Below are 26,173 nucleotides of genomic sequence, written 5' to 3'. Positions count from 1 at the left end.
ACCAGTTGTATTCGCTGCTTTGGCAACATCAGCCAGTTCATTCCACACCGTTCATCGGCACAGCCAATCCTGCATACTGACCTTTGGCCGGTAGAGGCGGGGCTCGCTCTGCTGTCACCTTGTCTACTTCTCCTGGCAGCGTCGGCTCACTCTCTCCACTGTCTGAGAACTCCAGGATCGCCCATGCACCTTATGTACTGGTCTATTTACTGGAACAAATCAACGAGGACAAGCCGTCCCCACTGTTGCAGTCTCCACCTCCTCCTCATCCTGCTCGCCCTTTCTGCTGGTACCACAAATTGTTTGGCGACAACGCCAAGAAGTGCAGGTTGCCATGCCAACACCCAAAGGCCGATCGAAGGAACTAAGAGACGTCGAGTCCTGCTGGGAACCTAACAGGTGTCCTCTTACATTACACTCCATTCACTTGTCCGCCCGGCCGAGTGGTTGTCTCTATGTTACTGACATTGCGTCACATCTAGTTTTTCTGGTCGACACTGGTGCTGACGTGTTGATCGTGGCTCGTACGTCGCTTCTGCAACTGCAGTCCACGGCGCCACCACCTAAACAAGATTGCTCGGCCAAGCCTAGCTCGAACTCTCACCAGGTTAGTCCAGAAACTTTACTTGCGTGTGACGTTCCGACCCCCCCACCCCCCATCGTCACGCTCGCCTCATCCAGTGCCGTGTGTTTCAAACAATGCTGCTAATGACAGTCCAGTCGTGAGCACGTTGCGACCGCGTCCATCTCTCGGACAGCTACCGCATGTGTTGATAAGGATTCTCCCCCTCTCACTCACTGGCCATATGACCCAGCGGCCATTGTGGCCCCACGTGCGATGCCTGCGCTGCTCTCGTCCGCACCGGTTGTCCAGTGCAAGGTTAACAGCAGACAGTCGCTCCCCGTTCCCCTTCGCTCGGCACTGCGCGCGCACCCACCCCCTCCATACAAGCGCAAAGTACGCTCCTGTAAGAGACATGTGACTTTGGTGCTACTTTTCCTCACTCGCGCTAACGGCTATGCCTCGTTGCACCCTACTTGTCCGAAGACTCGGCACCAGGACGTTAACCAATCTCATGTGCAGTTCTCAGTTTCTTCCATCACTGATGGAACGACACACAAGATAGTTACCACTGCCGGCCCTCCTATTAGGCATAAGGTCTGACGCCTCAACCCTATCAAGTTGCGCGTGGCCCAGCACCCAATTAATGAACTTTTGGCAGCAGGTGTTCTGTAAGCTTCAGACAGCAACTGGTCGTCACCAATCCACCTTGTCCCCAAACACTATGGATCTTTTCAAATGTGCGGCGATTACAGGTACTTAAACACTCATACCGTCATGGACAATTACCCGTGCCGAACATCAATGACTTCACTCATATATTATAGGGTGCCACAAATTTCAGTGTTATTGACTGTAAATGCGCCTACCACCAGATTCCCATGGCGCCGAAAGACATTCCTAAGATGGCTATTATCACGTCGCTCATTTTATTCCAATACCACTTCAGGCTGTTCGGCCTAAAGAATGAGGTGCAAACACGGCAATGTTTCACTGACTCTATCTTGCGACAGTTCGAGTTTTGCTTTGCTTATCTGGATGACAACTCTCGTTTTCAGCAGCTCAGCCTCCCAAATCTCGTGTGCAGGCTATCACGTCTCTACCGCCCCCAGCTACTTACAAAGAGCTACGCTGTTTCCTCAGCACCATCAATTACTATCATTGCCATCTGCCCTCCGCCACTGCTGTTCAGGCACCCCTGATGTTCGCGCTATCAGGCAAACAAATTTCCGGTATCAAACCCGTCTCTTACACTGCTCCGATCAGGGTCGACAGTTCGAATCCTCCCTTTTCACCATCCTCTGCAACATCTGCGGTATTAAAAAAATACACACTACCGCCTATCACCCACAAAGCAATGGGTTGGTGAAGAGATGGCATCGCACCCTCAAGATGGCCCTTCGATGCCATGATTGTCTCTGGTTGGAAGCTCTCCTATGGGTGCTACTTGATCTATGCTCAACCTATAAACCTGATCTACAGGGGACTATACCCGAATTTGTTTTCGGTGAGAATCCGGTCCTACCGGGAGAACTTATTCTTCCCCAGGTTAGTGAGGATCTTCCCCCCTCACCGGATTTCATTTGTGGGATGCGCATGCATTTGCAACAAACGCGTTTGCACCCACCCATCAGTCACTCACTGCCCGAGACTTATGTTCCCAACACACTCTCCGATTGCTCCCACGTCATGCTGCATGATGATGCAGTTAGGCAGCCTCTTCAACACAACTTTTAATATCATAATTAAAGACCACACACAGACAGTTTCTCTGCATCACCTGAAACCGGTTTTCGTCGACCCTGATGGTCTCACATTGCCGCAGTCAGACTCAGCAGACGATCCATCCTTGATCGGGAACGAAGAGACGAAGAGGTGCTCCCATCTAGCTCACCGCACACCTCTCCCGCCGAAGACTGTTTTCCACCGTTCACTGATTTCCCAACCTCACCTCCTGTTTCACCCTGCGTAGGTTTCACACACACACACACACACACACACACACACACACACACACACACACACACACCTACTATCAGTTTGACCTGCAGCATGCCACTGCACCGAGTGAACAACGTTTCTATAGTATGTTCGACAACTGAGTGTAAATTCTTTTGACAGATACCGAGGTCCCGCCATCGGACGGTCCCTTACACGTCAACGTTGCACACAACCTCACACTCCCGCGCGAGTGTGACCGAGCATCTCTACATGCTTTCATTTCTATGGACGGCTCAATCCACTTAAGGGCCACACACGCCTCCACCACCCTGCCCACTTACTCCCAGGCCGGCTGCCATCTCATCCGGCCGGCTGACTGACTACAAAGTGGACCTGCCTCTTCCCGCTCCACCGGCACAACTCATCTCGTTCGAGATGGAAGTACCTGTGGTGCACCTGCCTAAGCGCACGATTTCCACCGACGTCGACGCCTGCACACCTTCACCCTTGGACATCTGTTGTGCTCCGCAATGGGGGGGGGGGGGGGGGGGCGGGAAAGGGGGGGGGGGGGCTGTGTGCAAGCCTCCATCTTTACTTTAGTCAGTTCTTTGTTATACTTCATTCTGTAAGGACACGGTGTCAAGTGCAAATATATACAAGCTACAACATACATGGGAATTAAGTTTCCTATATCCCGATTACCGATCCCGTTCCCATAAATGTGCAGTTTCAGTACTTATTATTGTGATGACATATAAGGGCCTGATTTCTGGTCCCGAGTCAGTCAGTCCATGGCTGAGTTTCAGACGAGAAACTTGTGTTGGTTAGAAAAACAACAATGCTTCAACTTAACTGTGGGATAAGTGTTAAAACAATTAGGCCTTGTGTAAAAACAACAACAGTGTCTGTTCCATACGTACCTTTCTATTCTTCAAGAACTGTGAATGTTGTTGATGTTAGGTTTTTACTGCTCGTAGATGTTCAATAGTAAACTATTGTAGCAGTATGTGGAGGTTTGCCTGCACACTATTAATGAGGCTTATCAAAAGTTAAACAATAGTGCACTGGCCATATAACTGTGTATTATTTGGGGGTTGTGATCAGTGAAATTAAAGTACTGTGAAATGCAACTGTGTACCTGTCACCTACATTATTTACAGTAGTCAGTGTCGGAATCCACAACCAATTTTTCAGCCAGTGTAGCAATGCAGTATGTTGACACCGAGGACAACAAACAAAGAAACAAAGTAGCCGAACTGCTACAAGTTTTTGACAAATTTACTTCAAATGTTTATATGATACTGCACTAAACATTCAGAGGGCATGGGCTAGATATTTTTTAAATAACAATGTACAGGTTTTCTGTTAAAACTGGCTGCAAGAAAGGAAATGCTGTGCTGTGAAAAGGTGTGGTTTAATTTTCTTTCTCACAGTCAGCTGTGACTATGATAGTGGCGCATTTAAACCATTAGACAAACTGCTTCTCTAATTTATGTAATTATAATACTTAGCAGAAATTGTATACACAACAATGTGCTGTTTCGTTTTCTTCCTCACAGGTGGTTTCAACAGAAATCAGAAAAGTTGTGTTCACACCTCAGTGGCTTGTAGTAAGAATACTCCTAAGGAATCTGAATAATATAACACTTTCTAAGGCTACCTGTTCGCAGGTTAAAAGTATGTGACACAATGTCACTGAAGCTACTATCCTCGTATATCCAGCAGCTGGGGAGGTCAACTGATTTACCCATTCGTTTTAAGCAACTTCAATTCCCAATCAAGGTTTGTTTGCAACTACAATGTACAAGGCTGAGTTCCGAAAGAAGGGGAAGGATATGACACACAGAGAGGGGATGACGAGGAGGAGGATATGGACACAGAGCAGGGAGGAGAAGCTGGAGGAAGATAGAGGGAGGGAGAGGCCAATGCCATTACCCTGAGCTTTCGGGATAGAACTTTAAAAAATTTAAGCATATACTACAAACTTATTCTGCAACATAACAGAACAAAATAGGGTGCACAACTTAATGGAACAGGAAACTATCTACTAACTCACTCTTATAGGAACATACATTCTCATAATTTTTATAGTAAACCACAATGATGCACAAAACCTTTTGTGGCATTTAGCACTAAAGACGTATCATCATCAAAGTGACACTTCTGCACTAACTAAACAAATAAGTTATGAAACATACTACTCCTACTTGGGTCTTCTGTATTTCCTCCATTAATCCCATCTGGTGACAGTTCCACACTTATGAGCAATACTCAAATATTGGTCAAACGAGGTTTCTGTAAGCTATCTCCATCACGGGTGTTTTTCACTTTCTAAGGATTCTCTCAATGAATATCAGGCAGGCATTTGCCTTTCCCATGATTAATTTCATGAGGTAGTTCCACTTTAAACTGCCATGTAAAAATACTCCCCGATATTTAACAATAATGACTGTTTCCAGTAATTGCTCAGCCGTCACGTAAACAATGATGGATCTCTCTGCCTATTTATCCATAATAATTTTGTTGATGCTGTGAATTAATTACCAGTTTCTGCACCAAGGATCAATCCTCTATGGGCCTTCTTGAATTTTTCTAAGAGTTTCTGGCTGCATGACCTCTCTACATACAACAGCATCATCTGCAAACAGCATTATGGGCCTTCCAATATTATCATAATAGTCCTGTAACACTCCCATGGTGTATGCCCAAAGCTCCTTTTCAATCTGAATACTTCTTCAATTAATGGAAACACACTGGTGTTCTCTCGGTTACAAAATTTTCAATCCGATCACAAAGTTGACTCAGTATTTAATATACTCTTATGTTGTTCATTACGCAACACTACAGAATTGTATCAAATGCCTTCTGGAAGTCAAAGAAGAAGGCACCAAGCTGTTTGACGGTATCTACAACTTTCTGGGTCCCATAGAGTGAGTCAAGTCTTTTACTATTTTGTCATTTGTGGTACCCATGTTGACTCCTACAGCGGAGATTTTGGTCTTCAAAAACGTAATAACATGTGAGAACAAAAATGTGTCACATATTTCTTCAGCAATACGAGGTGTGGCTAGAAAAAAACCGGACTAGTACTGGTGAAACAATAAAACGAATGCAATAAGGCTGAAAGTCGCGTGGCCTGTCACGTGACTCTCGCTCCGCCTACTGCTCGAGTTTCATCTGCCTCCTGCACTCAGTCTGCCCGTGGCGTCTGTTTTAAGTAGTTGACGTTTTGTCTGTGCGTCGGAAAATGTTGAGTGTACAGAAAGAACAGCGTGTTAACATCAAATTTTGTTTCAAACTAGGAAAATCTGCAAGTGAAACGTTTGTAATGTTACAACAAGTGTACAGCGATGATTGTTTATTGCGAACACAAGTGTTTGAGTGGTCTAAACGATTTAAAGATGGCCGCGAAGACACCAGTGATGACACTCGCACTGGCAGACCATTGTCAGCAAAAACTGATGCAAACATTGAAAAAACCGGTAAACTTGTTCGACAAGATCGCCGTTTAACAATCAGAGCAGTGTCTGAGTTAACAGGAGTTGACAAGGAAAGTGTCGAACAAGTTTACCGATTTTTTCAATGTTTGCATCAGTTTTTGCTGACAATGGTCTGCCAGTGCGAGTGTCATCACTGGTGTCTTCGCGGCCATCTTTAAATCGTTTAAACCACTCAAACACTTGTGTTCGCGATAAACAATCATCGCCGTACACTTGTTGTAACATTACAAACGTTTCACTTGCAGATTTTCCTAGTTTGAAACAAAATTTGATGTTAACACGCTGTTCTTTCTGCACACTCAACATTTTCCGACGCACAGACAAAACGTCAACTACTTAAAACAGACGCCACGGGCAGACTGAGTGCAGGAGGCAGATGAAACTCGAGCAGTAGGCGGAGCGAGAGTCACGTGACAGGCCACGCGACTTTCAGCCTTATTGCATTCGTTTTATTGTTTCACCAGTACTAGTCCGGTTTTTTTCTAGCCACACCTCGTATAGCCCTATAATTGTGTGCATTAGTGTGACTTCTTGGAAGTGGGACTGAACTGCACATTTTCCAGTCACTTGCAACACAGCTGAAAATACTATTTACCTCTTTCCTTTGATTTAGTGTGTATTCTTCTGTAAATTCTGATCGGATCGAAGAACCATCGGCAGAAGGAACATAATCTTCACCAAAATCTGCAGTTTGCAACAGACGTTCAACTTCAGCTGTTTTTGAGTAATGTTTATCTGGAATAACAATAATAATATTTTTTTAAAAAACATGCTTTTCAGAAGTTAGAAAGAAAGATGTACAGAGAGATGTATTCAATCACAATGAACAAAAGATATTAAAAGCTTTCACCTTCGAGGGACTGTTACTGACTTGTGACGGGGGTGCTACCCAATGCTATTTCTTTTCTCATGTCTCAAGATTAATTCAAAGCCATTTAACTGCCTTAGGAAGTAAATTAGACATTATTACTCCAACACTAATCATATTCATGCAACAAACCACTGCCACTGATTGTCAACCATTGAGGATTGTTGTCTATTGTCTACTCATGATTGCCAGTGATTTGCAGCTTCAGTTGGTATATATTGGCTTGTTTAGATAAAGAATCATTCATTGTGATCTCAACTTTTCAAATTTCCAAGTACCTGGCCTTGGCAGCAAGAGACAGTTGTCACGTGTGTATGAGTTGCATTTGTGTGAAGGTTGTCTAATTCAGAAGGCCTTTAGCCTGAAAGCTTACTTGTTTATCTGTCTTTTTGTTGTGCCTGCCTGTGACTCGGCATCTCACTATATGGTGATTAGCAATCTATCCTTTACATTATATCATTTAGTAACATATAAGGCAGTATTATTTATGTTGCTCTGACAGATGACTTAGGCTACAGTTTAAATAAGGCAAATTTAAACTCAAACACATTTATTAAATAAATAAGTATTGCGATGTACAATACCGTGATTCTGACAAATGTGTTATAAGAGAAATTCAAGCAAGCTACTTGTTTTCTTTAATATATTTTTCACTTTACTGGAGACAACATGCAGAATGTTCAATACCGCTGTGAAATTCCTTTGCAGGGACACAAAGACACTCACTGTTCAAGTAAGTAGTGTTTTGTGACATATATACCAGTTTCCTTCTGTAGACCATAAATCTGTGAGAAAAAATTCTCAAATGTCCTCCTATCAACAACCATCACAACTATGAAAGTTGCAAGTTTGTCTATTTTGCTGTTTCCACTACATTTTCTCCACAGTACCAAATGAGATATATACATGGAACAAAATGTTATCTACAACTTGTGCAGAAACCAATCTGATGTTCTGTGAATTGAGAAACATGAAAGGAAGGTAGTAGCTGAGAAGAGACTGAGATACGATTGAAAGCAACCTCCTAACAATCAAGGAGAAACTTGGGAAGGGAATTAAAGTACAGGGAGAAGAAATAAAAATTCGGAGGTTTTTTGACAACACTGTTATTCTGTCAGAACGTGTAAAGAACTTGGAAGAGCAGTGGAACAGAATGGATAACATCTCGAACAGACGTTATACGATGAACAGCAACATGTAATGTTGTGAGTATGTAGGTCAGCTATTTGGCTGCCTAGAGTTGGCAGGAGGTATGGTGAATTTGCGTGTGCAGGCCTGGGGCTCAGGGAACAACGTGGTCACTCAGTCAAATGGCTGCGGATGGTGAACCACAGTAACTGGTACAGACCAGCCAGGTGCAGAGTTGAGCAGCACGGCCAGATGTGGGTTAAATCCCAGTACAGGGAATTTTGATGTGTTGATAGCTTTAGAGGACAGACAGTGCTCCAATAATTGGTGGGGTGTCAGACAAACTGAAAGATCATTTCTTACAGCTCTTTGAGAGTCTTAGAACAGTTTGCAATCAAATATTAATGCAAATCTGAATACATCGGCAATCCCAGAAAAATGACAGGCCACCAATATTACAACAATAATTTTAATATCTGTAAAACAACAAAAGTTAAGAATTTACAATGAACCTCTGAATTAACATCTTTTAAACACTTCATCATTTGATTTCAAAGAATGATATCTCAGATAGCTGTCATCCCTGAAAGTCGCTCATCTGCATCTGTTTTATTTCGTGACTTATGATATCTTTTTATTATCCAAATTTTTGACAGAATTTTGTACCCTCTAGAATCAAACAGCAAATGAAAACTTACAGTAAATTAATTTAAATAATAATTACACTTGATAACACACAATCATGCTAATTTAAGAAGCGGTCAACTGTATGTATTAGTTTCCACCATCTTTGTAGAACAGTGCCAAAAGGAGTTTCTGAAAAGCATGCCTAAATAACATCTACACCTACATTTACATGGTTACTCTGCAATTCACACTTAAGTGCCTGGCAGAGGGTTCATCAAACCATTTTCATACTACTTCTCTACCATTCCACTCTCGAATGATGCGTGAGAAAAAGTAACACCCAAATCTTTCCGTTCGAGCTCTGATTTCTCTTATTTTATTATGATGATCATTTCTCCCTACGTAGGTGGACGTCAACAAAATATTTTCGCATTCGTAAGAGAAAGTTGGTGATTGAAATTTCATCAATAGATCTCGCCGCAAAGAAAACCTCCTTTGTTTCAGAGACTGCCACCCCAACTCGCGTATCATATCAGTGACACTCTCACCCCTATTGCGCGATAACACGAAACTGGCTGCTCTTAGCACTTTTTAGATGTCTTCCGTCAATCCTATCTGGTGAGGATCCCACACCGCGCAGCAGTATTCCAGCAGAGGACAGACAAGCGTAATGTAGGCTGTCTCTTTAGTGGGTTTGTCGCATCTTCTAAGTGTTCTGCCAACAAAGCGCAGTCTTTGTTTCGCCTTCCCCACAATATTATCTATGTGGTCTTTTCAATTAAAGTTACTCGTAATTGTAATTGCTAGGTATTTAGTTGAATTGACAGCCCTTTTTGTGCGATTTATTGTATACCCAAAATTTGTTGGATTTCTTTTAGTACCCAAGTGGATGAGCTTACACTTTTCTTTGTTTAGTGCCAATTGCCACTTTTCGCACCATACAGAAATTCTCTCTAGATCATTTTGTAATTGGAATTGATTGTCTGATGATTTTACTAGACAGTAAATTACAGCATCATCTGCAATCAATCTAAGGGGGCTGCTCAGATTATCACCTAGATCATTTATGTAAATCAGGAACAGCAGAGGGCCTATGACACTATCTTGCGGAATGCCAGATATCACTTCTGTTATACTCAATGATTTACTGTTTAATGACAATCTGTCAACATTTATCGTGAGTGCACTTGTGGAAGAATACTTCCTTATTTATTTATAGACAAACCTTTATTTATACTTGTTGTGAATGGTCCGAGAGGCCAAAAGTTTATAACATTTATTTAGTTGAATATTGTCATAATGTATTAGTTCAGTCTGGGAAGTGGTCAAGTTGAGTCAAATTATGTCTCTAAAACATAAGAATTATGTACTTTTGGTGGGGAGGCCCTTCAACCAATGGAAAAGTAGACAGTAGCGAAACATTACGGAATTAAGAGGAGACTGGGACTTTTTGAGTGAAGAGCGCAAGGGAGTGAGTCTGGCGATTTTTACGTGAGTTCTGGAAGAAGTCAGACCTGCCCGTGCTAACTAGTGGTATCTAATCATGGAGGTGTTTGATTTAGGGCACTGAACAGCTGTTACCATACTTCAACTCCAGAATGGAATTTATGTTTAGAGAGGTCTGAATATATACCAGTGTAGGATTTTTTCCACTTGTATTATAGAAATGAGGCTAGGCAGAGTATGAGTTACTGTTCCTCGTATTGCATATGTTAATTAGTGAATCGTCATGTTGAACTCTGAACTGTTTTGAGCTGGTGAATATTTCATGTGTTGTTGTTATGAAGCAGATTTATTTTTCACATATCTTTGATCAAAATTTTAGTCTGGGGATTTTGCTACTATTCTCGTAACACTCTCAATCTAACTTTACTGCATTTGATAATGGTATTTTCTTTCTGTATTTTAACTGAACATTGTAGGACCACTTCCCATTTATTTGAGATATCCTTTCTTGAAGAAACATTATTCAATATAATTCTCTATCATCTACATCAATTACAGACATTAGAACAGAACACTGTTATTAAATCATTCATTTCACTTTTATTTTATATTTTGGTGTATTTTATTAACTCGCAATTCTAGCCAATGCACAGACTACTTGACTGCTGAATCACCGTTACAGATTATTATTTGGAATGAATTATCTGCGGGGCTTGAACGCAGATGTGTGCAGTTTGATCATATGACTACATTGAGCTATTATTTTTAATCAGAGCTGCGAACAGCCCAAGTACCTAAAGTACGAGTAACCGCTGGTAAAGACATAACTGGTATGCTCTTATGGGATACTGTTAGGAAGAGCAACTACGTTAACTGTAGCCATCAGGAATGGTTGTAATTGGGGTTTTCTCATCCGGGATATGAGTCAAATCACCTTAGAATTGCAGTCGTAATTCTAACGCTCCAATCATAAGGTTTTGCAGCAGTTACGTGCATGAGAATCAGGAGCAGAAGTCAGGTGTTGGGAAGTTGGAACTTCAAGGAAGAAGAAAAAGGCTAGGCAGTCATGGTGAGTTCATGTCTGTAGCAGCCAATAGCAGTGGAGATTTCAATGACATGCAAGCAGCAATGGCGGAAGTGGCACCTCAGGCCACCAGCAGCGACTTCGAGTTCATCAGCATTGACACTTCAGGCAGCAAAGGTAAAGCATCAGCAGCTAGTATGACTGATAAGTTAAGTACTTGAACCGTTAGTGTTAATATGTGTGGTTCAGACAATGTGAGAGGGCCAGTTAGTCTAATTCCCTCAGCATCACCTGATTTAATTTGACTAAATTCCATTATCCTCGTTTTGCTTCGGTTAATGTTCATCTTATATCTTCTTTTCAAGACACAGTCCATTCCATTCAACTGTTCTTCTAAGTCCTTTGCTGTCACCTTTCCTTTTCATAATATTGTTACATTCTATCCTGGATTTTCCACTGAAGAATTCATGTTAGTATTCTGCAACTGTGGCTTATTAAACTGATAGTTTGGTAATTTTCACACCTGCTTTCCTTGGAACTGGTATTATTTTATTCTTCCTGAAGTCTGAGGGTATTTCATGTCTCACCAGATGGAAGAGTTTTGTCATGGCTGACTCTCTCAAGGCTATCAGTAGTTCTAACCGAATGTTGTCTATCCCGAGGTGTTGTTTCAACTTTGGACTTTCAGTGCTCTGTCAAATTCTTTACACAGTATCGTATCACTCACCTCATCTTCATTAATGTTCTCTTCCATTTCCATAATACTTCCCTCATGTACATCTCCCTTGTATAGACCCTCTACATACTCCTTCCACCTTTCTGCTTTCCATTCTTTGCTTAGAACTAGTTTTCCATCTCAGCTCTTGATATTCATACAGGTGGTTCTCTTTTCTCCAAAGGCCTCTTTAACTGTCTTGTAGGCAACATGTATCTTACCCCAGGTGATACATGCTTCTACATCCTTACATTTGTCCTCTAGCCAATCCTGCTTAGTCATTTCGCACTTCCTGGCAACCTCATTTTTGAGACATTTTTATTTCCTTTCACCTGCTTCATTTATTGCATTTTTATACATACTCCTTTCAATTAAATTCAATATCTCTTTTGTTAACCATGGATTTTTACTAGCACTCATCTTTTTACCGACTTGATCCTCTGTTGCCGTCAGTATTTCATCTCTCAATGCTACCCATTCTTCTCCTACTGTATTCCTTTCCCCCATTCTTGCCAAAACGCTCTCTCTGAAACTCTACAACCTATGCTTCTTTTAGTTTATCCAGGTCCCATCTCCTTAAATTCCTACCTATTTTGCAGTTTTTTTTCAGTTTTATTCTACATTTCATAATATAAATTGTGGTCAGAGTCCACATTTACCCCTGGAAATGTCTTACAATTTAAAACCTGATCCCTAAATCTCTGTCTAACCATTATATAACCTTCCAGTGTTTCCAGGTATCGTTCACGCATACAGCCTTCTTTCACGATTCTTAAACCAAGCATTAGTTATGATTAAATTATACTCTGTGCAAAATTCTATCAGGCAGCTTCCTCTTTCATTACTTTCCACCAGTCCGTATTCACCTATGACTTTTCCTTCTCTTCCTTTTCCTACTATGACATTCCCCATGACTATTAAATTTTCGTCTCCCTTAACTATCTGAATAATTTCTTTTATTGCATCACAGTTTTCTTGAATTTCTTTATCAGCCGCTGAGCTAGATGGCATATAAACTTATCTTCTGTGGTGGGTGTGGTCTTTACATCTTTCCTGGCTACAATAATGTGTTCACTATGCTGTTCGTAGTAACTTATTCATGTTCCTATTTTTTTATTTGTTATTAAACCTACTCCTGCACTACCCCTATGGGAGTTATAACAAGAATAAAATGGGAAACAATTTTAAGCAGTCCAATCATAAAGAGGGCACAAGAAAGGTTGTAAAATATGGAGAGAAATTTGATAATGAGGATTCTTTCTCTTCTTCTGTGGCTCTACAACTCATTATGAGCCTTGGCCTCTTCAATTACCTCCTTTCATTTATCCTGGTCCCTTGCTAGCATTTTCCAATTCCTGTAACCCATTTTCCCTAGGTCTTCTATGACTCCATCCTACCCTCTAGTTTTCAGTTGACCTTGTCCTCTCTGTTGTGGGCTTTCAAATAATAAAATGCAATGATGTGAGGTGGTGGTCCTCAACTACATACCCTCCTACTCAGAGTTGCAATATTAAAAGTTTCAGCTGGTTTCATTGTCTAGGGGCTGCGATATGTAGTTGCTGCATTAGAGGCCAAATACTGCTAAGTCTACAGTATACGATTAGAATAGACACACGAATCGAATGGTCCAAGGTTTCTATCACTCAGCAATTGCGAATTATGAAAGTAACATATAAATTCATAAATGAAAGATCTCAATTAAATAAAATCTGCAGGTAACGCCTTTAAATGATGAGTACGATAGTAGAAGCACTTTTGAGAATGCAGTATATTTCTGCAAAACACTTATTTGATGTCGATGGTCCAGCAGTTAAATAAAATATAAGTTAAATAACAGGGAGACAATAGATTCCTACTTCACATAATTAGTTATGAACAACGACATAGCTCACGAGATATTCACTTCTGAAGGCATACTACAACTCCACTGCAGAAGCCACGGAAATCACACAAGAGCGCAGGTCAGCACTCCCAAACATTTCTATCCTCCGCGACCTCGCGCAAATTGCTCCACTGTCCAAGTCTTTCCTCCAACTCCACGTCTGTCGCGCCATCACGTCCAGCGCTTCCCGTGTCATGTGCCCTACACTCCAGAACTCCCTGTCCTCTCTCGAAATGATCATCCTCCCCCACTTCCATACAGTCTCACCATTAATCAGCGCTATGATTGGCTAGAGCGTTCCCTCCATGTCTCCAAGTCAACGTACACTCACAAACATATTTCAACTCATACAAAATACTGGAGTTACATTTAAATAACTTGAAATTAAATAAATATTCCTAAAGCTGGACCATAAACACGCTCTAACACACATTATTAAATACAAAGACAAATTAACACCCCCCCCCCCCCCCAATGAACCATGGACCTTGGAGTTGGTAGGGAGGCTTGTGTGCCTCAGTGATACAGATAGCCGTACCGTAGGTGCAACCACAACGGAGGGGTATCTGTTGAGAGGCCAGACAAATGTGTGGTTCCTGAAGAGGGCAGCAGCCTTTTCAGTAGTTGCAAGGGTAACAGTCTGGATCACTAACTGACCTGGCCTTGTAACACTAACCAAAACAGCCTTGTTGTGCTGGTACTGCAAACAGCTGAAAGCAAGGGGAAACTACAGACGTAATTTTTCCCGAGGGCATGCAGCTTTACTGTATGGTTAAATGATGATGGTGTCCTCTTGGGTAAAATATTCCGGAGGTAAAATAGTCCCCCATTCGGATCTCCGGGCGGGGACTACTCAAGAAGACGTCGTCATCACGAGAAAGAAAACTGGCGTTCTACGGATCGAAGCGTGGAATGTCAGATCCCTTAATCGGGCAGGTAGGTTAGAAAATTTAAAAAGGGAAATGGATAGGTTAAAGTTAGATATAGTGGGAATTAGTGAAGTTCGGTGGCAGGAGGAACAAGACTTTTGGTCAGGCGAATACAGGGTTATAAATACAATATCAAATAGGGGTAATGCAGGAGTAGGTTTAATAATGAATAAAAAAAACAGGAGTGTGGGTAAGCTACTACAAACAGCATAGTGAACGCATTATTGTGGCCAAGATAGACACATTGCCCACGCCTACTACAGTAGTACAAGTTTATATGCCAACTAGCTCCGCACATGATGAAGAAATTGATGAAATGTATGATGAGATAAAAGAAATTATTCAGGTAGTGAAGGGAGATGAAAATTTAATAGTCATGGATGACTGGAATTTGACAGTAGGAAAAGGAAGAGAAGGAAACGTAGTAGGTGAATATGGATTAGGGGGAAGAAATGAAAGAGGAAGCCGCCTGGTAGAATTTTGCACAGAGCATAACTTAATCATAGCTAACACTCGGTTCAAGAATCATATAAGAAGATTGTATACATGGAAGAAGCCTGGTAGAATTTTGCACAGAGCATAACTTAATCATAGCTAACACTCGGTTCAAGAATCATATAAGAAGATTGTATACATGGAAGAAGCCTGGAGATACTGACAGGTTTCAGATAGATTATATAATGGTAAGACAGAGATTTAGGAACCAGGTTTTAAATTGTAAGACATTTCCAGGGGCAGATGTGGACTCTGACCACAATCTATTGGTTATGAACTGTAGATTAAAATTGAAGAAACTGCAAAAAGGTGGGAATTTAAGGAGATGGGACCTGGATAAACTGAAAGAATGAGAGTTTGTACAGAGTTTCAGGGAGAGCATAATGGACCAATCGACAGGAATGGGGGAAAGAAATACAGTAGAAGAAGAATGGGTAGCTCTGAGGGATGAAGTAGTGAAGGCAGCAGAGGATCAAGTAGGTAAAAAGACGAGGGCTAGTAGAGATCCTTGGATAACAGAAGAAATATTGAATTTAATTGATGAAAGGAGAAAATATAAAAATGCAGTAAATGAAGCAGGCAAAAAGGAATACAAACGCCTAAAAATGAGATCAACAGGAAGTGCAAAATGGCTAAGCAGGGATGGCTAGAGGACAAATGTAAGGATGCAGAGGCTTATCTCATTAGGGGTAAGATAGATACTGCCTACAGGAAAATTAAAGAGACCTTTTGAGAAAAGAGAACCACTTGTACGAATATCAAGAGCTCAGATGGAAACCCAGTTCTAAGCAAAGAAGGGAAAGCAGAAAGATGGAAGGAGTATGTAGAAGGTACAAGGGCGATGTACTTGATGACAATATTATGGAAATGGAAGAGGATTTAGATGAAGATGAAATGGGAGATATGATACTGCGTGAAGAGTTTGACAGAGCACTGAAAGACCTGAGTCGAAACAAAGCCCCGGGAGTAGATAACATTCCATTAGAACTACTGACAGCCTTGGGAGAGCCAGTCCTGACAAAACTCTACCATCTGGAGAGCTAGACGTATGAGACATGCAAAATACCCTCAGACTTCAAGAAGAATATTAGAATTCTAATCCCAAAGAAAGCAGGTGTTGACAGATGTGAAAATTATCTAACTATCAGTTTAATAAGTCACGGCTGCAAAATACTAACACAAATTCTTTACAGACGAAGCCGACCTCAGGGAAGATCAGTTTGGATTCCGTAGCAATATTGGAACACGTGTGGCAATACTGACCCTACGACCTATCTTAGAAGATAGATTAAGGAAAGGCAAACCTATGTTTCTAGCATTTGTAGAGTTAGAGAAAGCTTTTGACGATGTTGACTGGAATACTCTCTTTGAAATTCTGAAGGTGGCAGGGGTAAAATACAGGGAGCGAAAGGCTATTTACAATTCATACAGGAACCAGATGGCAGTTATAATAGTCGAGGGGTATGAAAGGAAAGCAGTGGTAGGGAAGGGAGTGAGACAGGGTTGTAGCCTCAGCAAAGGAATTGGAAGAGCAGTTGAACGGAATGGATAGTGTCTTGAAAGGAGGATGTAAGATGAACATCAACAAAAGGAAAACGAGAATAATGGAATGTAGTCGAATTAAGTGGGGTGATGCTGAGGGAATTAGATTAGGAAATGAGACACTTAAAGTAGTAAAGGAGTTTTGCTATTTTGGAAGCAAAATAACTGATGATGGTCGAAGTAGACAGGATATAAAATGCAGACTGTCAATGGCAAGGAAAGCGTTTCTGAAGAAGAGAAATTTGTTATCATCGAGTATATATTTGAGTGTCAGGAAGTCGTTTCTGAAAGTATTTGTGTGGAGTGTAGCCATGTATGGAAGTGAAACATGGACGATAAATAGTTTAGACAAGAAGAGAATAGAAGCTTTCAAAATGTGGTGCTACAGAAGAATGCTGAAGATTAGATGGGTAGATCAAATAACTAATGAGGAGGTATTGAATAGGATTGGGGAGAAGAGAAGTTTGTGGCACAACTTGACTGGAAGAAGGGATCGGTTGGTAGGACATGTTCTGAGGCATCAAGGGATCACCAATTTAGTATTGGAGGGCAGTGTGGAGGGTAAAAATCATAGAGGGAGACCAAGAGATGAATACACCAAGCAGATTCAGAATAATGTAGGTTGCAGTAGGTACTGGGAGATGAAGTTCGCACAGGATAGAGTACCATGGAGAGCTGCATCAAACCAGTCTCAGGACTGAAGACCACAACAACACAAAACAAATTAAATAAACACATATGAAAGGAATAGAACAAAAGATAGGCCAGTAGCCTAATGTCTCTGTGCTTTCTAAAACACAGTAAATATTTAACCAATTTCTTCATGAATAGTATATACAGGATATAAACAAAGACACAGATGAATAAACAGATTTATAAGCATGCTGCTACCATTTTTTCGTGTAAATGTGGAGTACTTATGGCCTGACGCAATCGACAGTAATCGGCCACTTTGACCTCCAATAACTCATGCACTATTCAAGTTACATGCCTGTAATTCTTACCAATTTAGGTTTACACTAATAGCTTTTTAAAGACAAGGTGATCGACAAAATCGGATGAAACGTTGGAAATTCGTTTCTGGGTGTTACTTGTATAAATTACTGTCAGATACTAAACTTTAAACTAATAAAGATATTGAAAATATGATTACACCATCAGAATTGTTGTGTGAATAATAGTAATGTACATGTTTCTTTTTGAGGTATCATGATTCATCTGGCTACTATTAATTTCCATACAAACTGTGAAATGTCTGCCATTAAGGTTTCACAAAGTCCGCCATTTTTGGCACTCCTGGTGTGTCTCCTTCATCAACACAGCATCACCATGGAATTTCCAGCCATGTGGCTGGAACAACCATTGTGTGGCATCATGTGGTTACTAAGCTAACGTTCAGCACCACGTGGTCGCTGCCGGGCCAAGGCTTTGACGAGCATCCTGTGCGGCCGTCCCAATTCCAAACATATAATATTTCCAGGACACCACAGCTCACCTGTTACTTCACACTGTGCACCTAGCTTTCCTTGTAAAATCTTTTTTTGGTATTTCCGTATCATTCATCTGTGCCACATGTCCAGCCCACATCAGCCTGGATGACTTCACAATTCTTCTAACAGACTGGATTTTGTAGATAGTGTTAAACTCATGGTTGTATCTCCTCCATGTTTCCCTTTTGCACAGTGGGCTGATGATTCTCTTCTCTCAAATGAATCCAGAGATTCAGTATTCTGTGCTGTCAGCACCCAGGTTTCAAGAGGCCTAAGTAAGCACTGGTCTGATCAGTGTTTTACAGATGGTTAGTTTTGTGGTTATAGTCAGGAGTCTTGAAGATAGTAGCTTTGCTAAGGTGAAATAACCTTTACTGGCTGCAATTAGTCTCTGTTTTGTTTCATGAGGTACCATTTAGATTGGTTACAATCGAACCCAGATACTTGAAATGATCGACTCTTTCAAAGGTATAACTACCCATTGTTATTTTGGCTGGTATGTTCTCCCTGAGCACTTTCCCAGCAACTATGTATTTTGTTTTCTGTTTGTTGATATTTAGTCCTATATTCCTGCTGGACTGTTCAAGTGTGGTGAATATCTCTTCTATTGCCATCAGAGTCCTTGCTTCTACGTTGATGTTACCTGCACAGGCCAGTATCTTCAAAGATTTATGAAATATCAACAAAGTTAATTAAAGAATGTGATTCTGAGCTAAGTAACATATTAAGCTATCTGCGTAACCAGTCGTTTATCAGTGGAATATTTCCTGAATGTTTGAAATATGCTGCAGTTACACCACTGTTTAAGAAGGGAGATAAAGAAATAGGTTCCAATTTCACTGTTGCCAGCATTCTCAAAAATTTTCAAAAAAGAAATGTACAATCGGCTTTATAACCATCTTATTTCAAATAACACACTGTCAAAGTCACAGTTTGGGTTTTTAAAGGGTTCTGATATTGAGAAGGTTATCTACACTTACAGTGAAAATGTGCTTAATTCATTAGACAAAAAATTGCAGGCAACTGGTATATTTTGTGATCTGTCAAAGACATTTGACTGTGTAAATCACAGTATCCTTTTAAGTAAATTAGAATATTATAGTGTAACAGGAAATGCTGCAAAATGGTTCAAATATTATATCTCTGGCAAGGAAACAAAGGGTGATATTAGGAAAGAGACATGTATCAAGCTATCAGGCATGACCCAACTGGGAACCAATTGTGTGTGGGGTCCCACAAGGTTCCATTTTGGGGCCCTTACTTTTTCTTGTGTATATCAATGACCTTTCATCAGTAACATTACCAGATGCCAAGTTCGTTTTGTTTGCCGATGATACAAACATTGCAATAAATAGCAAATCAAGTGTAGTCTTAGAAAGATTACCTAATAAAATATTTGTGGACATTAATCACTGGTTCCTAGCCAATTCTTTGTCACTAAACTTTGAAAAAACACACTACGTGCAGTTCAGAACTTGTAAGGGGTGTTCCACGAGTATATGCCTAACATACGATGACAAGCAGATAGAAGAAGTGGAGAGTGTTAAATTCTTGGGATTACAGCTTGATGATAAATTCAACCGGGAGGAGCACACCACAGAACTGCTGAAGCGTCTTAACAAATCTCTATTTGCAAAGCGAATTCTGTCAGACATAGGGGATATAAAAATGAAAAAGCTGGCATACTATGCTTACTTTCATTCCATAATGTCATATGGGATTATTTTTTGGGGTAATTCATCAAGCCAAGCTAAAGTTTTCCGGACACAAAAATGTGCAGTAAGAGTTATATGTGGTGTGAACTCAAGAACATCCTGCAGAAGCCTGTTTAGGAAACTAGGGATACTAATTACTGCTTCCCAGTATATTTATTCCTTAATGAAATTTTTCATTAAAATATATATCACTTTATCAAACCAACAGCTCAATTCATGGAATCAATACTAGAAGTAAGAATAATCTTCACAAGGATTTAAAGTCACTTAGTCTTGCACAAAAAGGTGTGCATTATTCAGGAACAAACATTTTCAATAACTTGCCAGCATCCATAAAAAGCTTAACAACAATGAAATCCAGTTTAAGAGAAGCCTCAAGGATTTATTGGTGGCCAACTCCTTCCACTCCGCACAATTTCAGTGCAGTGATGTGTTCATTGTGTGTGTGTATATGTGTGTGTGTGGATGGATATGTGTGTGTGTGCGCGAGTGTATACCCGTCCTTTTTTCCCCCCTAAGGTAAGTCTTTCCGCTCCCGGGATTGGAATGACTCCTTACCCTCTCCCTTAAAACGCACATCCTTTCGTCTTTCCCACTCCTTCCCTCTTTCCTGATGAGGCAACAGTTTGTTGCGAAAGCTTGAATTTTGTGTGTATGTTTGTGTGTCTGTCGACCTGCCAGCACTTTCATTTGGTAAGTCACATCATCTTTGTTTTATATCTAAAAACAAAGATGATGTGACTTACCAAATGAAAGTGCTGGCAGGTCGACAGACACACAAACTAACACAAACATACACACAAAATTCAAGCTTTCACAACAAACTGTTGCCTCATCAGGAAAGAGGGAAGGAGAGGGAAAGACGAAAGGATGTGGGTTTTAAGGGAGAGTGTAAGGAGTCATTCCAATCCCGGGAGTGGAAAGACTTACCTTAGGGGGAAAAAAAGGACGGATATACACTCGCACACACACACATATCCATCCGCACATACACAGACACAAGCAGACATTTGGTCTTTAAATATGTCCGCCCGCGCATGTGCGGACAGATATGTGTGTGTGCGTGCGCGAGTGCACATCCGTCCCTTCCCCCCCCCCAAGGCAAGTCCCTCCGCCCCCGGGACCGGAATGACTCCCTACACTCTCCCCCAAAACCCACATCCCTTCGTCCTTCCCTCCCCCCCCCTCCCCCCCGACGAGGCAACAGTTTGCCGCAAAAGCCCGAATCCTGTGTGCGTGCCCGTGTACCTATCGACCCGCCAGCGCCCCCGCCCGGCAAGCCACATCATCCCCGTTTTTAGATATATTTTTCCCACGTGGAATGTTTCCCTCTATTTTATATATAAAAAGATGATGCGACCCACCAAACGAAAGCGCTGGCAGGCCGACAGACATACAAACAAACACAAACACACACACAAAATTCAAGCCCTCGCAACAAACCGCCGCCCCGCCAGGAAAGAGGGAAGGAGAGGGAAAGACGAAAGGATGCGGGTCCCAAGGGAGAGGGCAAGGAGTCACTCCAATCCCGGGAGCGGAAAGACCCACTCTAGGGGGAAAAAAAGGACGGGTACACACTCGCGCACACACACACACACACACACACACACACACACACACATCCATCCACACATACACAGACACAAGCAGACATATTTAAAGACAAAGAGTTTGGGCAGAGATGTCAGTCGAGGCAGGAGTGCAGAGGCAAAGATGTTGTTGAATGACAGGTGAGGTATGAGTGGCGGCAACTTGAAATTAGCGGAGATTGAGGCCTGGTGGATAATGGGAAGAGAGGATATATTGAAGAGCAAGTTCCCATCTCCGGAGTTCGGATAGGTTGGTGTTAGTGAGAAGTATCCAGATAACCCGGACGGTGTAACACTGTGCCAAGATGTGCTGGCCGTGCACCAAGGCATGTTTAGCCACAGGGTGATCCTCATTACCAACAAACACTGTCTGCCTGTGTCCATTCATGCGAATGGACAGTTGGGTTGCTGGTCATTCCCACATAGAATGCGTCACAGTGTAGGCAGATCAGTTGGTAGATCACGTGGGTGCTTTCACACGTGGCTCTGCCTTTGATCGCGTACACCTTCCGGGTTACGGGACTGGAGTAGGTGGTGGTGGGAGGGTGCATGGGACAGGTTTTACACCGGGGGCGGTTACAAGGGTAGGAGCCAGAGGGTAGGGAAGGTGGTTTGGGGATTTCATGGGATGAACTAACACTTTCATTTGGTAAGTCACATCATCTTTGTTTTTAGATATATTTTTCCTACGTGGAATGTTTCCCTCTATTATAACTCTATATATATATATATATATATATATATATATATATACATACATATATATATATATATATATATATATATATATATATATATATATATATGGGAAAAATATATCTAAAAACAAAGATGATGTGACTTACCGAACGAAAGCGCTGGCAGGTCGATAGACACACAAACAAACACACACACAAAATTCTAGCTTTCGCAACAAACTGTTGCCTCATCAGGAAAGAGGGAAGGAGAGGGAAAGACGAAAGGATGTGGGTTTTAGGGGAGAGGGTAAGGAGTCATTCCAATCCCGGGAGCAGAAAGACTTACCTTAGGGGACAAAAAAGGACGGGTATACACTCGCACACACACACATATCCATCCACACATATACAGACACAAGCAGACATCTCACAAGCAGACATATTTAAAGACAAAGAGTTTGGGCAGAGATGTCAGTCGAGGCAGAAGTGCAGAGGCAAAGATGTTGTTGAATGACAGGTGAGGTATGAGTGGCGGCAACTTGAAATTAGCGGAGATTGAGGCCTGGTGGATAACGAGAAGAGAGGATATATTGAAGAGCAAGTTCCCATCTCCGGAGCTCGGATAGGTTGGTGTTAGTGGGAAGTATCCAGATAACCCGGACGGTGTAACACTGCGCCAAGATGTGCTGGCCGTGCACCAAGGCATGTTTAGCCACAGGGTGATCCTCATTACCAACAAACACTGTCTGCCTGTGTGCATTCATGCGAATGGACAGTTTGTTGCTGGTCATTCCCACATAGAATGCATCACAGTGTAGGCAGGTCAGTTGGTAGATCACGTGGGTGCTTTCACACGTGGCTCTGCCTTTGATCGTGTACACCTTCCGGGTTACAGGACTGGAGTACGTGGTGGTGGGAGGGTGCATGGGACAGGTTTTACACCGGGGGCGGTTACAAGGATAGGAGCCAGAGGGTAGGGAAGGTGGTTTGGGGATTTCATAGGGATGAACTAAGAGGTTACGAAGGTTAGGTGGACGGCGGAAAGACACTCTTGGTGGGAGTGAGTTGCCTTTCCGGAGGTGGGAAACCAGGAGATTGGATAGTTTTTTGAGGTGAAGGGTGGCATGCAACAAACTGTTGCCTCATCAGGAAAGAGGGAAGGAGAGGGAAAGACGAAAGGATGTGGGTTTTAGGGGAGAGGGTAAGGAGTCATTCCAATCCCGGGAGCGGAAAGACTTACCTTAGGGGGAAAAAAGGACGGGTATACACTTGCACACACACACATATCCATCCACACATATACACACACAAGCAGACATATTCAGACGCAAAGAGTTTGGGCAGAGATGTCAGTCGAGGCGGAAGTGAAGAGGCAAAGATGATGTTGAATGACAGGTGAGGTATGAGTGGCGGCAACTTGAAATTAGCGGAGATTGAGGCCTGGGGGGTAACGGGAAGAGAGGATATATTGAAGAGCAAGTTCCCATCTCTGGAGTTCGGATAGGTTGGTGTTCGTGGGAAGTATCCAGATAACCCGGACGGTGTAACACTGCGCCAAGATGTGCTGGCCGTGCACCAAGGCATGTTTAGCCACAGGGTGATCCTCAATACCAACAAACACTGTCTGCCTGTGTCCATTCATGCGAATGGACAGTTTGTTGCTGGTCATTCCCACATAGAATGCATCACAGTGTAGGCAGGTCAGTTGGTAAATCACGTGGGTGCTTTCACATGTGGCTCTGCCTTTGATTGTGTACACCTTCCGGGTTACAGGACCTGAGTAGGTGGTGGTGGTGGGATGGTGCATGGGACAGGTTTTACACCGGGGGCGGTTACAAGGATAGGAGCCAGAGGGTAGGGAAGGTGGTTTGGGGATTTCATAGGGATGAACTAACAGGTTAAGAAGGTTAGGTGGATGGCGGAAAGACACTCTTGGTGGAGTGGGGAGGATTTCATGAAGGATGGATCTCATTTCAGGGCAGGATTTGAGGTAGTCGTATCCCTGCTGGAGAGCCACATCAGAGTCTGGTCCAGTCCCGGAAAGTATCCTGTCACAAGTGGGGCACTTTTGTGGTTCTTCTGTGGGGGATTCTGGGTTCGAGGGGATGAGGAAGTGGCTCTGGTTATTTGCTTCTGTACCAGGTCGGGAAGGTAGTTGCGAGATGCGAAAGCTGTTGTCAGGTTGTTGGTGTAATGGTTCAGGGATTCTGGACTGCAGCAGATTCGTTTGCCACGAAGACCTAGGCTGTAGGGAAGGGACCATTTGATGTGGAATTGGTGGCAGCTGTCATAATGGAGGTACTGTTGCTTGTTGGTGGGTTTGATGTGGACGGATGTGTGAAGCTGGCCATTGACAGGTGGAGGTCAACGTCAAGGAAAGTGGCATGGGATTTGGAGTAGGACCAGGTGAATCTGATGGAACCAAAGGAGTTGAGGTTGGAGAGGAAATTCTGGAGTTCTTCTTCACTGTGAGTCCAGATCATGAAGATGTCATCAATAAATCTGTACCAAACTTTGGGTTGGCAGGCCTGGGTAACCAAGAAGGCTTCCTCTAAGCGACCCATGAATAGGTTGGCGTATGAGGGGGCCATCCTGGTACCCATGGCTGTTCCCTTTAATTGTTGGTATGTCTGGCCTTCAAAAGTGAAGAAGTTGTGGGTCAGGATGAAGCTGGCTAAGGTGATGAGGAAAGAGGTTTTAGGTAGGATGGCAGGTGATCAGCGTAAAAGGAAATGCTTCATCGCAGCGAGGCCCTGGACGTGCGGAATATTTGTGTATAAGGAAGTGGCATCAATGGTTACAAGGATGGTTTCCGGGGGTAACAGATTGGGTAAGGATTCCAGGCATTCGAGAAAGTGGTTGGTGTCTTTGATGAAGGATGGGAGACTGCATGTAATGGGTTGAAGGTGTTGATCTACGTAAGCAGAGATACGTTCTGTGGGGGCTTGGTAACCAGCTACAATGGGGCGGCCGGGATGATTGGGTTTGTGGATTTTAGGAAGAAGTTAGAAGGTACGGGTGCGGGGTGTCGGTGGGGTCAGGAGGTTGATGGAGTCAGGTGAAAGGTTTTGCAGGGGGCCTAAGGTTCTGAGGATTCCTTGAAGCTCCGCCTGGACATCGGGAATGGGGTTACCTTAGCAAACTTTGTATGTGGTGTTGTCTGAAAGCTGAAGCAGTCCCTCAGCCACATACTCCCGACGATCAAGTACCACGGTCGTGGAACCCTTGTCCGCCGTAAGAATGACGATGGATCGGTCAGCCTTCAGATCACGGATAGCCTGGGCTTCAGCAGTGGTGATGTTGGGAGTAGGATTAAGGTTTTTTAAGAAGGATTGAGATGCAAGGCTGGAAGTCAGAAATTCCTGGAAGGTTTGGAGAGGGTGATTTTGAGGAAGAGGAGGTGGGTCCCGCTGTGACGGAGGACGGAACTGTTCCAGGCAGGGTTCCATTTGGATGGTGTCTTGGGGAGTTGGATCATTAGGAGTAGGATTAGGATCATTTTTCTTTGTGGCAAAGTGATATTTCCAGCAGAGAGTACGAGTGTAGGACAGTAAATGTGGCTCTCCAGCAGGGATACGACTTCCTCAAATCCTGCCCTGAAATGAGATCCATCCTTCATGAAATTCTCCCCACTCCACCAAGAGTGTCTTTCCACCGTCCACCTAACCTTCGTAACCTCTTAGTTCATCCCTATGAAATCCCCAAACCACCTTCCCAACCCTCTGGCTCCTATCCTTGTAACCGCCCCCGGTGTAAAACCTGTCCCATGCACCCTCCCACCACCACCACCTACTCCAGTCCTGTAACCCGGAAGGTGTACACGATCAAAGGCAGAGCCACGTGTGAAAGCACCCACGTGATTTACCAACTGTCCTGCCTACACTGTGACGCATTCAATGTGGGAATGACCAGCAACAAACTGTCCACTCGCATGAATGGACACAGTCAGACAGTGTTTGTTGGTAATGAGGATCACCCTGTGGCTAAATATGCCTTGGTGCACGGCCAGCACATCTTGGCACAGTGTTACACCGTCCGGGTTA

The 26,173-nt window shown here is 42.8% G+C and overlaps 1 protein-coding gene across 2 annotated transcripts in view; it reads right to left on the bottom strand.

The window, feature by feature from the left end:
• LOC126262694 (putative ribosome-binding factor A, mitochondrial) overlaps positions 1-26,173 on the bottom strand; it is a 68,840-nt gene that overhangs the window by 16,464 nt on the left and 26,203 nt on the right. For both annotated transcript variants that reach the window (XR_007546754.1, XM_049959472.1), the window contains exon 4: positions 6,599-6,738. Coding sequence is in view for 1 of the 2 variants with exons in the window: in XM_049959472.1 (XP_049815429.1) it covers positions 6,599-6,738 (140 nt within the window). In the remaining variant the exon portion in view is untranslated. The remainder of the gene's footprint in view (positions 1-6,598; positions 6,739-26,173) is intronic.

The sequence above is a fragment of the Schistocerca nitens genome, chromosome 6 (assembly GCF_023898315.1).
Source record: "Schistocerca nitens isolate TAMUIC-IGC-003100 chromosome 6, iqSchNite1.1, whole genome shotgun sequence".
In the NCBI taxonomy this organism is placed as follows: domain Eukaryota; kingdom Metazoa; phylum Arthropoda; class Insecta; order Orthoptera; family Acrididae; genus Schistocerca; species Schistocerca nitens.
This window is presented reverse-complemented; position numbering and strand designations above follow the sequence as displayed.